Source organism: Phocoena sinus, chromosome 17 (genome assembly GCF_008692025.1).
Source record: "Phocoena sinus isolate mPhoSin1 chromosome 17, mPhoSin1.pri, whole genome shotgun sequence".
Classification (NCBI taxonomy): domain Eukaryota; kingdom Metazoa; phylum Chordata; class Mammalia; order Artiodactyla; family Phocoenidae; genus Phocoena; species Phocoena sinus.
Window position 1 is genome coordinate 13,523,693 of NC_045779.1, and position 15,687 is coordinate 13,539,379.

At 38.8% G+C, this 15,687-nt stretch overlaps 1 protein-coding gene across 2 annotated transcripts in view; it reads left to right on the plus strand.

The window, feature by feature from the left end:
* PREX2 (phosphatidylinositol-3,4,5-trisphosphate dependent Rac exchange factor 2) overlaps nucleotides 1–15,687 on the plus strand; it is a 208,401-nt gene that overhangs the window by 57,742 nt on the left and 134,972 nt on the right. Inside the window, exons 16-20 of one of the 2 annotated variants that reach the window (XM_032610542.1) lie at nucleotides 59–151; nucleotides 1,831–1,979; nucleotides 6,856–6,941; nucleotides 11,997–12,133; nucleotides 14,875–14,992. In XM_032610542.1, coding sequence (XP_032466433.1) covers nucleotides 59–151; nucleotides 1,831–1,979; nucleotides 6,856–6,941; nucleotides 11,997–12,133; nucleotides 14,875–14,992 — 583 coding nt within the window. Of the gene's footprint in view, nucleotides 1–58; nucleotides 152–1,830; nucleotides 1,980–6,855; nucleotides 6,942–11,975; nucleotides 12,134–14,874; nucleotides 14,993–15,687 lie in introns of both variants that reach the window. The other variant, XM_032610541.1, reaches the window with a different exon arrangement.

Genomic DNA, 15,687 nt, shown 5'->3' on the forward strand with positions numbered 1-15,687 from the left:
TGATTTGTAAGTTTTTTCATAGTTGTTTTATTAATAGTGTTAATATTTTGCATTTCAGATTAAATCCAATGAAGGCAGCTATGGTTTTGGGTTAGAAGACAAAAATAAAGTTCCAATAATAAAGTTGGTAGAAAAGGGGTCTAATGCTGAGGTAATGTAAATTAGCATTTTTATTTAACTTTGTCCGTAACATACAAACATAAAAGTTTTACACAAAGTGAAATCAGCCTTTAAGTATCTTTATGGAAAATAATGTTTCTGAATAATCTTATTCTGAGGTTCTTTTAAATACTGTTGGGTTTGTGACAGAGGTTGTCTGGGTACTTAAGGCTAGTGGGAGGAGGTATTGTAGAGATCTACAGCTTGAACTGTCGACCTCCTAGGAGTCCAGGTGGCTTATTCCATGTCTGATTCTAGCCTGCAGCCCTGTGGAGACTGCATAGGGTGGGACTGTATTGTGTATGTCACATGATTCTTCCATTAAATCTAGGGCTGTATCTTCTATTTTCCTATCACTTTTGATTGTCTTATTTAAGTACAATTTCCATGAGTAAAGCACATGCTTTCGTTTATTTTCTTATTGGGTTAATGCCGATAAATGGATTAATGTATTCTCACCGTACCAGACTTTTAAACAAAGGAATCTCCTGATCATTCATTCATTCAGAAATATTTATTTAGTGCCTGTTATGTGATTAGCAGTGTTCTAGGCTCTGGTAACACAGCAGTGAACAAAACAAAGTTCTCTGCCCTCATGGAACGTGCCTTCTAATGTTATATCCCAAGTATGTCAGGTTAAAAGTATTCCTACCTCTGCCTGGCTTATAAAATGCTTAATCCTCAAGCAAATGTCTCAATTTATAAATTTTTAATAAAGAATGAGAAAATGAATGAAGCATGGCTTTTAACTTTGAGCCTGTTTAAAGTTAGTAGCAAACTGTCACTTACCTTATTTGCTGGCGCCCAAGGTCTCTGTCTTTTACCAACCTCGTGCAAGACAAAGCTCTATGTACAGCATATTAATTTCAAACAAAATAACTCTGCTCAGCCCATACTCTGTTGGTGGGCCTGGCCAACAAATGACTGTTTTTTATTATTTTCTATGATGAGGAAATGTTTTCCCCAGTCATTTTCAGAGGGTGTTCTTGGAGCCCAGCTTCATCTGACTCTGCCACCAATAAAATGCCCTCTCCCGGGTTTTCGTCATTTGGCTGGTAACCAAAACAGTATATAGTTTACAGGCAGTAGGGTTGGTTAAGAAGATTGGCCTGGTTGGCGTGGAGAGATAATGTCTTCCTTGTCATCTTTCCAGCATCTTGTGATCTGTGCCTGTTGGAGCTCTTCCTTGGTTCCAGGCCATTTCTCTCTCCTGCCCTGTGGTCCCCTATGCTATGTCAGGCTAGAGATGTATATTTGGTTGTTATCCATGTCTATATAGAGGTTGAAACTCTCTCAGTTATTTGGATATAGATGGAAAACACAGGCAAAAACTTAACCTGGGGTTTGACTGTAGTTAAAAGGATGAAATAAGAACTAAAAAATACAACAGAAAAAAGGGTTACAGGAGAAGTACAGTGTTAAGTCCTGGAGGGAGGGAGGGAGGAGAATTTCAGTAGAGATGGGTGATCAAATTTAAAAGTAGGTCAAAGAGAATAACTGTGTTATCTCTTCCACAGTTCTGTATTGTGACATTGTATGAATACATTGCTGATGTGTTAAAATGTCAAAATCTCTAAGTTCTAGACCCTTTCAGATTCTAATTCTGTGAAAAAATAGGTTCCTTATTAAAATAAAATTTGATTTTTGTTGTTGTTGTTGTTTCTCTCCTAGATGGCTGGCATGGAAGTTGGGAAAAAGATTTTTGCTATTAATGGTGACCTGGTTTTTATGAGACCTTTCAATGAAGTGGATTGCTTCCTGAAATCATGCTTAAATAGCAGAAAACCTCTAAGAGTTCTTGTGAGCACAAAGCCAAGAGAGTAAGTTGTATAACTTATGTGCGGTTTTTAAAAAAATTAGACATAGGTGAATAAAATAGAAAAGTTAAGAGTGAACATCTGGAATTAAGCATCTCACTGCTTGGCACATTTAAACGTCACCAACATCACTGATACCGGTCTGTAAATAATGGGAAAAAATACGTTGCTTATGATGGTTAAATGCTTGCTACTTAAATCAGGTAGTTTCAACAGAATAATATTTTCCTTTTGATGCCCCAATTTTTCTGGGCTGGGTTGGGTTGAGTTTGATTATGAGTGAAGAAAACTAGTGGGACACTTGGCAATGGAAACTTTATTCTGCCATGTTCAGCTCTAAGAATTTCAGGGACTATGATACCATTTACGATTAAATGTTCACAGGAGGTGGGATCAAACCTGGGTGACAGACACTTCCATGCTTTCATGGACTTAGTAATATGTCCATTATGTTAAAAAAATATGTCTACCTACCTATGATTAGAAAAATAACTTACGTTTATTATAGAAAAGTTAGTGAGTACAGGTTTTTCTAAAGGAAGACATTTTCTTATAATCATATTATCCATAAATGACCATTGTTATTTTTTTGAAATTCAGTGCTAGTTGATTTTTCTAAGTATTGACACACGTACATACAATCAGGTATTTATAAAATGGGAACGTGATTAATGATCTGGGGGGGCTGAAAAAAATTAACAAGATATTATGGATATACTTGGAAAACATTAGCTTTTTGTCTGCAAATCATTGATGGTCTCGTGTTCCTGTATTAGATTTCCATGATTTGTTTAACTGATTTCTTAATTGAGAGAATATACATAAAGTGCTTAGCATAATGTCTTAATGTACTATGATTATATCAATATTACTCTTTAAAATTGAAGTGTATTATTTTAATAGTAATAAGCAACTTCATTAATTTGAAGATAAATGAAGGTTACCACTTCAGAAACAAAAAGGTTTATTTTAACTACTTATAAAAATATTCTAAGTATACATGGTATAGTATTCTTCCCTACCTTAGTATATATTTTCAGCAATAGCTGGGTCCATCATTTATCTTAAGAGTTAAAGTGCAGTGTAATGGGCTAGATTCTGCGGTGTCATCAAGGTAGAGGCTTTAGCTTCTACCCACAGCTTACCAAGGGGTCTGAAGGAGTGAGAGGGACTCATTAAAGTTAGTAATTTAGGAAGACTTTGAGATGCAGGGCAGCAAATAACCATGACAGTGTTTTCTCTCTAAACCTAATTATGATCTATTAGTCACCCTTTCTCCAACCCTATCTAGGATGAGGCTATCTAGTTGCCAAGCTCTGGACAATTTGAGGGCATTTAAAAGGTAAAGGACAGACTGGAAAGGACTGAGGCAGTAGTATTCCAAAGCGATCATTAGTAAACTAAAGGCCCTCTCCATGGCCCCTTGCCCCTGATTTAACCCAGCAAATACTTTTCACTGATCATAGACATTTCAATTTAGAGGACTTTGAAGTCATCAGCTTTAATACTGAATAGAAAGGGGCAGATCCTCAGTCCTAGAATTAATTGCTAGATGAGCAGGGTTGGAACCTGGGTCTTTTGACTCTCTTCCGTCCATGTTTGCTGCACAGTATCTGAAACCCGATATCTCCCGTCCAGGTTCAAGCCTCTCTTTCACCATTTGCTTGCTAATTGTGTTGCTTCAACAAACTCATCCATAAAAAATGGGGATAATAAGAGTGCCTATGTCACAGAGGTGCTAAGAATATTAAACAAATCTAGGTTTGCTGGGACGAAGTGAGAGAGTAGCATGGACACATATACACTACCAAATGTAAAATAGATAGCTAGTGGGAAGCAGCCACACAGCACAGGGAGATCAGCTCGGTGCTTTGTGTCCACCTAGAGGGGTGGGATAGGGAGGGTGGGAGGGAGATGAAAGAGGGAGGAGATATGGGGATATATGTATATGTATAGCTGATTCACTTTGTTATACAGCAGAAACTGACACACCATTGTAAAGCAATTATACTCCAATAAAGATGTTAAAATAAATAAATAAATAAGTAAAATGTATTGGGCACCTATGAGGTGCTGGGTACATTATGAAAGGTAGCATTAAACAAGAAAAAAGAAAAGAATAACATATTCAGGTGTTCCACACATAGTATGTATTCCAGTGATGTTATCTGTGACGCTTATCTATTCTCTCATTTTAATTTTTTTCACTGCTTCTTTATTACATCAAGAGCACATTTTACATTTTATTTCAAAACTGTTTTGAGGATGGAGTACTCAATTTTTTCCTTTTTATTTTTAATTTGTCTGAAGTATTATAACCTTTCCTTTCATATGTCCTTATTCTAACATATGATTCCTATAAACCATTCTCATATTTTCTTATAATAGCTACTTATAATTTATGTAGTATTCTGTTTGGGGGGAAAAAGGCAAAATACGACGGGTAAATACAACAGAATTTTTCTTTTGAACCTAGCTGTATTTTACATTTGATAACATCAAGGAATGTTTCAGAAGGCGTTGTAGCAGATAATTTAGTGCACTTATTTTCCTACAGGAAATGAGCATTCCTCTTGTATAAATTTAATTCTTCTTTTAATCATATAGTGATCCCAGAAGGGGAACATGTTTTCCAAAGGTCGTTTTATGAAGAGAGCCCAGTATTATGAACAAAATGCATCTCACGGTGCTCTGTATAAATTTTGTTAAGAAAAAATATCATCATCTTCTTGAAGATTAGAGTAAGATCAGCCTTGCTTAGCAATATAAGATAGAAGACCTTACTCAGAAAGAGTTTTGAGAGTTCACTATGAATTTTTCGCAGTCCAAAAGCAACAATAATTCACCATGGCCAGATAGCTCCAAGTTATTTCAGCAAAAGTGAACTGTCATTCGTAGCATAGAGAAGCATGAGCTACCTCTGTTTTTGATTTCATGCTCAGAAGATGTATTTATTCCCTTTTCTTTTCCTCAGTCAGTTCTATCTTCCATCTTCCAGTGTACCTTTGACACACAGTAGTGCCAAGGTGATGTTCAAAGAAAGCAGATACAGCCTTATCCATCAAAGTGTTTAATTAAGGATACAGGATGAATTAGTTCCGTAACCTCTGTGCTGCCAATATACAGATCACTTCATAGTGTGTAATCTAATTTATAATAACATTTTCAGGCTTCCCTAGAACAGACAGTTTGCATTTCTATCACGGAATGCCTGAATGCCTGCTGGGGTTATATTTTATTTTATTTATTTATTTATTTATTTTTTGCGGTACGTGGGCCTCTCACTGTTGTGGCCTCTCCCGTTGCAGAGCACAGGCTCCGGACGCGCAGGCTCAGCGGCCGTGGCTCACGGGCCCAGCCGCTCCGTGGCACGTGGGATCTTCCTGGACTGGGGCACGAACCTCTGTCCCCTGCATCGGCAGGCGGACTCTCAACCACTGCGCCACCAGGGAAGCCCCGGAGTTATATTTTAAATTGCGGGGCCAGCCCCTGCGTTCAGCCCTAAGGGCCGGCCGTGTATGGCTTTCTCGAGTTTTCTAGATGCGGTGTTGCTCTTTCATAGACTGCAAATAAGTGCTGTTGTACCTAACTTCTGATTCTGTCTAATGTGCCCTTGAAGTGCTGCCAACTTTTAGTTCATGATTAATTCATCGTCTTTTGGAAAACACTTGTTTCTGGGGCGTCACGGGCCATCCGTCGAAATGTACTGGGTTGTATTCATTTGTCTTTGCTCTCCCTGGCAGTTTATTTAAACTCATTTTTATTGTTATGATGTTCTGTCTTGTCTCGTGTTCTCTGCTTTTCACGGTTGCTTTCTGATTTCTGCCTTCCTTCCGTGGAGTAGTTCGTTGATTACTACCAGTGGGACATCCGTCCCTGGTTTGCCATGACGGCTGACTCAAGGTCTCCATCTCTTCATCTTCTTTTCCATGTGGATTCATTAAAAATACAGCTTTTCGGGCTTCCCTGGTGGCGCAGTGGTTGAGAGTCTGCCTGCCGATGCAGGGGACGCGGGTTCGTGCCCCAGTCCAGGAGGAACCCCCGTGCCGCGGAGTGGCTGGGCCTGTGAGCCGTGGCCGCTGGGCCTGCGCGTGCGGAGTCTGTGCTCCACAGCGGGAGAGGCCGCAACAGTGAGAGGCCCGCGTACTGCAAAAAAAACCAAAAAACAAAAAATATAGCTTTTCTTATTCTGGTTTACCTTTTGGTGTGTTATCCTTTTAAAATTCCACTGAATAAACACAAAAGTTAATCATATTTGTTAAATTCTTTTGATATTGTGTTTGACAGATCTGTTCTTTAAAACCAGCTCTTTGTTGTCGCTCTTTGCTGAAGTTCCCAACAGGTAGAAACGTGTGAACCCTGTGTTTCTTTTATATTAATTTTAACGATGAGATTTTGCAGCGCACTGATGCCTTCTTTGTCAGAGTAAACTAAGGAGAGAAGCGTCCATTTTACTAAGTATTTACATAGTTCACAGCGGGGCAGTTTACCAGAGCTTTCTCTTTTCGTCTCCACTGACACCCTGCAAAGTAATGTTAACATCATCATCTTTCCGTGGAAACTGGCTCAGTTAAGGAGTTTTTCCAAGTTATCCAACTATGAAGTGACTAAATCAAGATTCAAAGCGAGGTTTGTCTGACCCCAGAGCCTTTGTTCAGGATATTCTGCACAACGACTGTGTTCCGTGGAGGAACTCAGGGTGGCGTGCCTGCTCTGGGCCCCTGGAAGGGCACCCACCATGCTTGTCCAGCCCAGTGTCTTTCACACGGGAGACTATGATACGCATTTACTGAAGGACTGAATAAAGGTGTGGACAACTATTGTTTCAACCAACTGTGGTGTTTTAAAATCATCTTACCTTATTTTTGATTGGCTTTAGGACAGTGAAAATCCCAGATTCAGCGGAGGGACTTGGCTTCCAGATCCGAGGATACGGCCCTTCGGTGGTGCATGCGGTGGGAAGAGGTGAGAAATCCAACCCGTGTGATAACCAGCTTGCCAGCAGGTTTGGATACTCCCTGCTGAAAAACAGTATGTTTAAAAGTGCATAATCGTGTTGCTGTGAATTTTCTCACTGGTATTTCTACTGTATTAGCTCAATGATAGTATACTTCTAAAGCAATATTTTCAAAAAAGCTCTTCAAATTGTAAGACATATTTATCATTGTTAAAAATTCATAAGAGAATGATGCTTCCCGGTCTCGCTTTTCTGCATGCTTTAGTTTAATCAAAGGATATAATGACTTTAAGGTTTTGTATTTTTCTCTGACGGCAAATTAGTATATTTTTGTCAGCAATTCAGAGATGTGAGTGTTTGGGCTTAAGAATGATCTGTTTCCTTTATATAACGTCTTTTGCTATATGATTACTTTATTCTCATAAGCCACGCATTTTATAAAGCATAAAATGCATTTTAAATTAAATAATTTATGTGACCCAAAACTTATGTTTATATTTTATTCTCTTTTTGTTTGATAGGCAAATCAGCCTTTTATATCTCTTGTTAACATATGTACTTTTAAATTTTATGCTAACAGTAGTGTGATTTAAGGGAATAACTGTTAGATCCCACATTGCTGACCGTAGTAAATGAATTGCTGCTGTAGCAAGAAGGATCACTGAGCATACGAAGCCATGTGTTTATCTTAACAGGAGACATACATGCTTTTCATCACTAAGATACGTGAACTGCAGAGCATCTTAACATGATCACTCCAATATTAGACTGGAAAAATTTGAGAGGACATTGCTATCAGAATCACATTTATCAAGAATATACTAGCTAGACCCCTATTAGATTATGAAATTGCTTTCATTAGTGTATGTATGATAAAAATTAATCTTATTTCAAAACTTGTCTTTTCCCTCAGAATTTTAAAACACATAGATTAATAGACACTTAAAATGTGTCCAGTAACTCATTAAAATTATAAAACTGAAATGGGATTCATTGCATACCGAAATGGGATATTTGATACATCACATATCTCCTTCATTTTCACTAAACCAAAAAGGAGCCAGTCACATTATTGATACTATGAAATAACCGAAAACCTAAGTGAATCAAACTGTGTCTGTTTCCCTATCACAGTATCTTTTAGAGAGCAGGGTTGTATTTTGGGAACTTAATCATAGGATAGGGCCAATTCTGGTTACTATGCTTTTTGCTCCTGAAGAGTAAAAGAAAGACTCATGTGCTTTTCCTTTCGAGTGTATATTAAATATGGTATCAGTCTGTGGTTTCCTTTTGCACTGTAATTTTGCCATAAGAAAAAGAAACTTCTTTCCCATTTTTCTTCTTCAGCCCTTTCCCATGGTCACACACTAGAGCATATCAATAATGGGACTTTCACCTGTGGAATCTACAATTCTAATATGCCATTTTCTGACTACAGTCTCTTTTTTTGGGTCTCTTATCTGGTTGCTTTGAAATTTGGTTGCTTCTTCAATAAAAAATGGTAAACAGAATTCCGTTGGGACCTCCAGTCTCGGGATCCTTCTCCTTTTCTCCCTCAAAGTGCCACTTCCTTCCTTAGCCAGCTTTATCCCCGTGGTGGGGCACTTCCATCACTCTTCTCAGCATTGTTAGGGTCCTCTCATCCCTGTCTCTCAGGTGCATCCAGGGTCCTCTTGTGCTTATCCCTCAAGTGCATCCAGGTCACCTTATTTCAGCTTTGGATAAACCTAACTACATTCTTCGCTTTTTCTCCTGAGCAGCTAGGAAAAATCTATCATGGATATGGAATTAGTATCATCCCAATTCACTGTCTTATCTTTTACTGTGCCCCTGTCACTACTCAGCAGTCTTTTTATGTGTCTGATCAGCTGTCTCTTTTTCTGTTCATTATTGCCTCCTGTCCCCCATGATGACTTCCTTTTTCACCTCACAGACATATTCAGGCTCCCAGGTATGAAGGCCTCCAAGTCCCACACCTTTTTTTTGCACACGTTGTTGGCTGTTTTACCATCACCAATTTTTCTCCTAGTCTAGAGGAAGAGGTCTTCCATTTTCCTCTCTGGAGTTCAAGGTTAATATCCCTACAGATATTCTGGAGTCCACCCCTTCAGATACCTCCTCTGGGGTATTGCACTGTCAGATATTCCGATTCCAGAATTTTCAATGTTTCTCTTCACTGGATTACTATAGTAGAGGCTATAAACATGCTCAGTTGTTTCTCATTGAAAAAACAAAGAAACAAAACTGTCTTAAACTGAACAGCAAATACAAAACCTTCCCTCTTCCCATATTTTCCTCTCTAGATCCTTGCTACACAGAGTGTGGTCCACAGACCTACAACGTTGGCATCACCTGGGAGCTGGTTAGAAATGCAGAATCTCAGGCCCCATCTAAGACTTACTGAATCAGAATCTGTATTTTAACAAGATCCTCAGGTGATCTGTATGCACGTCAAAGATTGAGACCCTTCGCTCTAGAGTAATGCTCTCAGAACTTATTTTTGTCCTGCCAAACTTCCTGAAATGCTGGTCTTTATTTTGGCTGGCCCTTCCTCACTTCCTATTTGAATTTTAGCCCAGGGCTATAGACATCTCCTCCCACCTCCTACCCATGTCTCCAAGAGTAACCCATGTCTTATAAGAGTAATCATGGACTTAACTGGAAAATACAGTGGACATTGAGAGTTCTTGTCTTAATTGAATATTCTGTTGCATTTGTTTAAACTGACTGCTCCCGTTGGCCTAAAACGTTCATTATCTTGATTTCTGAGATGGTACTTTTCAGATTTTTCTCCTACCCCTCCTCTGCCAGCTCTTCATCTATTGACCCCTGAACTGTTGGCACTCTCTTCTCTTCTTTGCCTTCTTGTTCTCCATAAACAATCATATTGACCCTCTTCGCTGGGGATTTCTAAATCTCTTTCTCCCACCCAGATCTCTTGAGTCCTATAGCCTAGATCTAATTGTTTATTAAACATCTCCACCTAAATGCACCTTTGGCACCTTAAGAAACCCAGTATTATCCCCAACTGAACTTTTTATCTATTCTCTGAAGCTGCTTTACCTTCTGTATTCTCTCTTTATTTAAATAACTCCGTCTACTCAGCCACTGAGTCCGAAGGCACAGGAGTGATCCTGAGTGCAGACTAGAGCCTTTCCGTCAACACCATCATCAAACATCAGAAACTTGATCTCGTTCTCCCCTTTATAATTAAAGCTACGTTAATTCCATCCTGGGAAGTTGCAGTGGATGCTTGCTGTGATTTTGATTTTTGACTTAAACTCCGATGATCCATCCTCTGTGTAGGCGGGGGTTGGGAGCGATCATGTCACTTCTCTGCTTAAAATTCTTAAATGTTTTTCCTCTTGCGTGTATAGCAAGGTTCACACTCAGGACTTCACGCAAAGCGCACAGAGACTTCACAACCTGCCTCTGCTTTGCTCTCCAGTCTCTCTCACCCACTTTCATTCTAAGCTCACACTGACTGCTCCTGTGGTCCCAAACGTCCAGGTTATTCTTGACTCAGTGCCTTTTCTCAGGATCTTTTTCTTCTCCTTCTTCTTTTTAAAAAAATTTTATTGGAGTAGAGTTGATTTACAGTGTTGTGTTAGCTTCAGGTGTACAGCACAGTGAATCACTTATATATATACATACATCCACTGTGTTTTAGATTCTTTTCCCATATAGGCCATTACAGAAGACTTGAGTACAGTTCCCTGGGCTATAGAGTCCCCTGTCCTTATTAGCTATCTAGTTCATATATTGTAGTATATATATGTCATTCCCAGTCTCCCAGGGTGTCCCTCCTTGCCACCACCCCCTGGTAACCATAAGTTTGTTTTCTACATCTGTCACTCTGTTTCTGTTCTGTAGATAAGTTCATTTGTACCCTTTTTTTTAGATTCTAGGCTGTTCTTTCTGCTGCGATTCTCCCTCCCTCAAGACTCAGCTCAATCCAGGAAAACCACTTAATATTTCCGGGAGTGAATTTTAGTGAGAAGACATGTATACTGTCTTCTTGAATATAAATTATGTTCTTTAAGATGTTTAATAATTCCTTGATGGGAGAAATTGCTTACAAAGGAAAGCTCTTCTAACATACTTATGATAAGTTTTATAATCATTGATGTTAATTATGTACATTGTATTTAGCAATGGTGCTTTGTAAGTGTTGATTTGCTCAGAATATCAAATAGTAATGATTGGAAGGTTCTGAAAATCTTAGCTCACCTGTTAGGATATGCCACTATATCTCTGCAAATAAATGATGGACAGTTGATGTTTTCTGATTAATTTTATTCTCCACAAATTGTCTGGTTCCTGACCCTTTGTACATATCCTGAAGTCTTGTTTTTCTTAGCAAATCCAGTCCACTCCTATTTGCTAATTGACTTGATTTTTTTCCTTAAGAATTTCTTTTAATTGTTGGCATTTTAAAAAATGAAAGTGAATACTGTTGAAATATTTAGAGATTTTGTAGACTAAAGGAAGTGTAAAAAGGCCTGTATTTCTGGCTTTCTCATTGTGCCATTATATATGCATATTTAGAAAATTAGATCGATTAGACATTTGAAAGGGAAAATAACTGATTAGCATTATAAAGGTTTCTTCACGGTATCTCTTCAAACTAATTCTTCAGGGGGTGGGAAGATATTTGTTCAACACAGTTTGAATGGCCAGTTAAAAAGCAGGGAATTTTTTTTTGCGGTACGCGGGCCTCTCACTGTTGTGGCCTCTCCCGTTGCGGAGCACAGGCTCCGGACGCGCAGGCTCAGCGGCCATGGCTCATGGGCCCAGCCGCTCCGCGGCATGTGGGATCTTCCCGGACCGGGGCACGAACCCGTGTCCCCTGCATCGGCAGGCGGACTCTCAACCACTGCGCCACCAGGGAAGCCCAAGCAGGGAATTTTTGAGAGGGCATTGCCGTTAGAGCCAGATTCATCAAGAACATGCTAGCTAGATGTTTATCATATTTTAAAATTGCTTTCCTTACGGTATATGGAATAAAAATGAATCATATTCCTAAAATTAGTTTTTGGCAGTTTTCTCATTTGTATTTAAAGGAACTGTGGCCGCAGCCGCTGGTCTTCACCCTGGACAGTGTATCATCAAAGTAAATGGAATCAATGTCAGCAAAGAGACACACGCCAGTGTTATTGCCCATGTCACGGCCTGCAGGAAGTACAGGAGACCAACGAAGGTAAACTACCCTTGGCTGGTGTAGCTGTGATCACAAACTTGCACAGAAGGCCCCAGGGACAGCATGGGATAGTGCCAGGGCTGTCTGTGGTTTCCACTGACAAGTTCACGTTTAAGTGCAGAACTTTCAATCGCATAATGCTTGTTTTATCTGCATAATTAGTTATAATCGATTCTGCTTAAATGGCCACATTTTGCTGCTACAGTATTGTCACCAATTTAAAAAGTGCTCTGGGCTATTTTCATTTTCATTGTGATGAGTTTTCAAATAGCTAACTGTTTATCAAATTGAAATCCAAAGGTCTTGACTCTTGTGATTGCCTTAGAATCTATAATGGTCAGCTGTACCTCCATCTGTATATATGAATTATTAATGCTTACACTGTTTATTATAAAACTTCTGTGAAAAAGAAAAAATTGTGGGTTTTATAGGGTCTGTGATTGACTGTTGGATATATTTTTATTTAGGTAGCTGGATTTAGCTTTTAAAAGAAAATACCAATATGTGTTTGCCATTACTTAAAATCTTAAGCAGTGTCCTCTGATCCAAAGTTTAAGTGCTGTACAAAAATAAAATTAGAATCCTAATTGATAAGTAAAGCTTATTATCTCATGAGATACAAGGGAGTGTTGGATTATAAGAGAAAATTCTCTCAAATTAATTGAGTGCAAAAGGAATTTTAAAGGACAGGCTTTCTATTTTTTTCTGTCATGCTCGGTGAAGTACTCTTTTCTAGATTTGAGTATATGACTTTGTGTCCAAAACAGAAAGATGAGTGGCTATTTTCTCCTAGGCCAGGACTGACATCCTGCAAAATACTGAGCCCACAAGAAAATAGCTGATCAATTTTGCTTACTAGTAAGGTCAAAAGAGCACAGCAGATTGGAATTCACACGTAGAAGCGTAGGTTATTTGGGTTGACAGTAGTTTAATAAATAAATATTTATTGAACTGTATTAGTAAATGAAGTTTTAAAAAGATACTACTTAAATGATCAAATTTTTCCCCTTCTATCAAAATTTTAAAAGGTAGCCAAATTGATTTGAGTTTCATTTCTTTTCATTTCCCCTGTCTTCCTTGTTGGAGACGTGTTGATCAGTGAAATAATTAAGAAAAGCAATAAACGGACAGAAAAATTCACTAAGTGAATAACATGCTCTATTGGGTATCCATTGCCACAAAACAGACTGTCCCGAAACGTAGTGACTTAGAACAACAGTGATTAATTGTTTCTCTTGGTTCTCCGGGTTGACTGGGTGTTGGTTCCTGTGAGGGCTTCGTCCTGATGTGGCTTTGTTCTGCTGGGAACTGACTAGTGCTGGGGTTCCCCTCCTGACGTCCTCTCACTCCAGAGCCCCTCCACCTGGCCTTCCTTTCCATTCCTTAGCAGAATTCTCCTTTCTGCATGGTATCTGGGTTTCAAGAGGGAATATTACAGGCAGTCAGCTCTTTACATCATGCTTGCTACTGCTCTCCCTTTGAAGAGTCAGATCACGTGACCAAGCCCAGGATGAGTGTAAGAAGGAGCTACACAAAGGTGTGGACTCTGGGGGAAGTGGTTACTTGGAGGCCACAACAGGTCACCAAGGTGTACGTGAATGATTAAATGTTAACTAGCATTTTAATGATGGATAGCAATATAATAATCAAACACAATTGTGAAGTTAATACAAGAGAGAAATGGATAGTACAAATTATATCACACTTCAGTCGTGTAACTCAGCTTATCATCTTACCTAGGAAAAGTACAAACATAAAGTAGTAATGCAACCCTGAAAGCATTACTTGGTAGCCATTTCATCTCTCATTTATCTAAATAAGACAGGAACTGCTACTTCAATGAAAATATAGGATGATTTATGACGTGGAAGGATTAAAAGTTAGTTATATCAGTTGGGAACCCCATGAGATGAAAGGTGTTCTTCCGATTTTCTTATTGGTTTGATTCACAAAAACCATTAAATGTGTTGAAACATATGTGACTGTTAGGAGAGCATTTAAATCATTTGTACAATTATAGACCATTGCTTCTTCAGAAGAGTACCCATCTAACATTTATGTAAACATTTGGGAAATACATCTTATTTAAAAGCCTATCTATCTTTGGAAGAAAAAATCTCAAGCTTAGAAAGTTTGTCAGTTTGTTGAAAATATTTTTTTTTAGCTTTATCATCCTATCAGATTCTCACTGACTTATTAATCTTTTTTTAAATTTATTTATTTTAATTTATTTATTTTTGGCTGTGTTGGGTCTTCATTGCTGCACGCAGGCTTTCTCTAGTTGTGGCGATGGGGGATACTCTTTGGTGTGGTGCGCAGACTTCTCATTACGGTGGCTTCTCTTGTTGCGGAGCGTGGGCTCTAGGCGCGCAGGCTTCAGTAGTTGTGGCTTGTGGGCTCTAGAGCGTAGGCTCCATAGTTGTGGCTCATGGGCTTAATTTCTCCATGGCATGTGGGATCTTCCTGGACCAGGGCTCAAACCCATGTCCCCTGCATTGGCAGGCGGATTCTTAACCACTGCCCCACCAGGGAAGTCCCTGTTGAAAAATAATGCCACCGACTTTTTATTAGTTTCTGACATTGATTTTCCTTCTCTTTCAAATGTTATTGTATTTTATTGTATTTAAACTAAAAGAATAAGTAAGATTGTCAACTCTCCTTTTGAAGCAGGTTTATGAAATGGATATGCATTTCAGGAAGCACTAATACCTCTGAGGTTTCTTTCTCCCCCTCATTTCCAGCAAGATTCCATTCAGTGGGTTTATAACTGCATTGAGAGCGCTCAGGAAGACCTTCAGAAGTCTAACTCCAAACCCCCAGGAGATGAAGCAGGGGATGCTTTTGACTGTAAAGTAGAAGGTGGGTTCCTCCTTTTTCTCCTCATTGCCCTATAGTATTCTTTGTCGTTGTGCCATTGCCGCATCCCAGTTATTGAAAACCTTATATGTTCAAGCCACTTCTTAGTCATCTCAAATAGATACCACGTCAAATCCCTAAGTCATGATCGCTGGTGACTAACATAGAATAGCTATGACACTTTCTTAGGTACTTTATTAAATGTTTTACGTGGATTATCTCATCAAGTCATCAAAAACGAAAATCTATTAAAGGTGTGATTATCATCATTCTCATTTTATGGGAGAAGAAATAGAGACCCGTATAGGTGAATGGACGTGCCCAAGCTAGGAAGCAGTGGGATGAGGATTCAAACCCAAGTTATGATGTTTCCTTATTTTGAGTTTAAACATTGTGTGCACCTTCCCACTCCACTGTGGTTCACAAAGCAGCAGTATCAGCATCACCTGAGTAAGACAGAGATGCAGAATCTCAGCCCCACCCCAGATCTGCTGAATGGGAATCTCCATTTTAACAAGATCTTATCTGTATGTACATTACAATATGAGAAGCCCTAGTTTAGAAGGTCCATAGTTCCTTTGAAAATACATTTTTTTTCCTTTTCTTTTAAATAGAAATGTAGTTGATTTACAATGTTGTGTAAGTTTCAGGTGTACAGCAAAGTGATTGTTATACGTATATATGTATTCTTTTTCAGA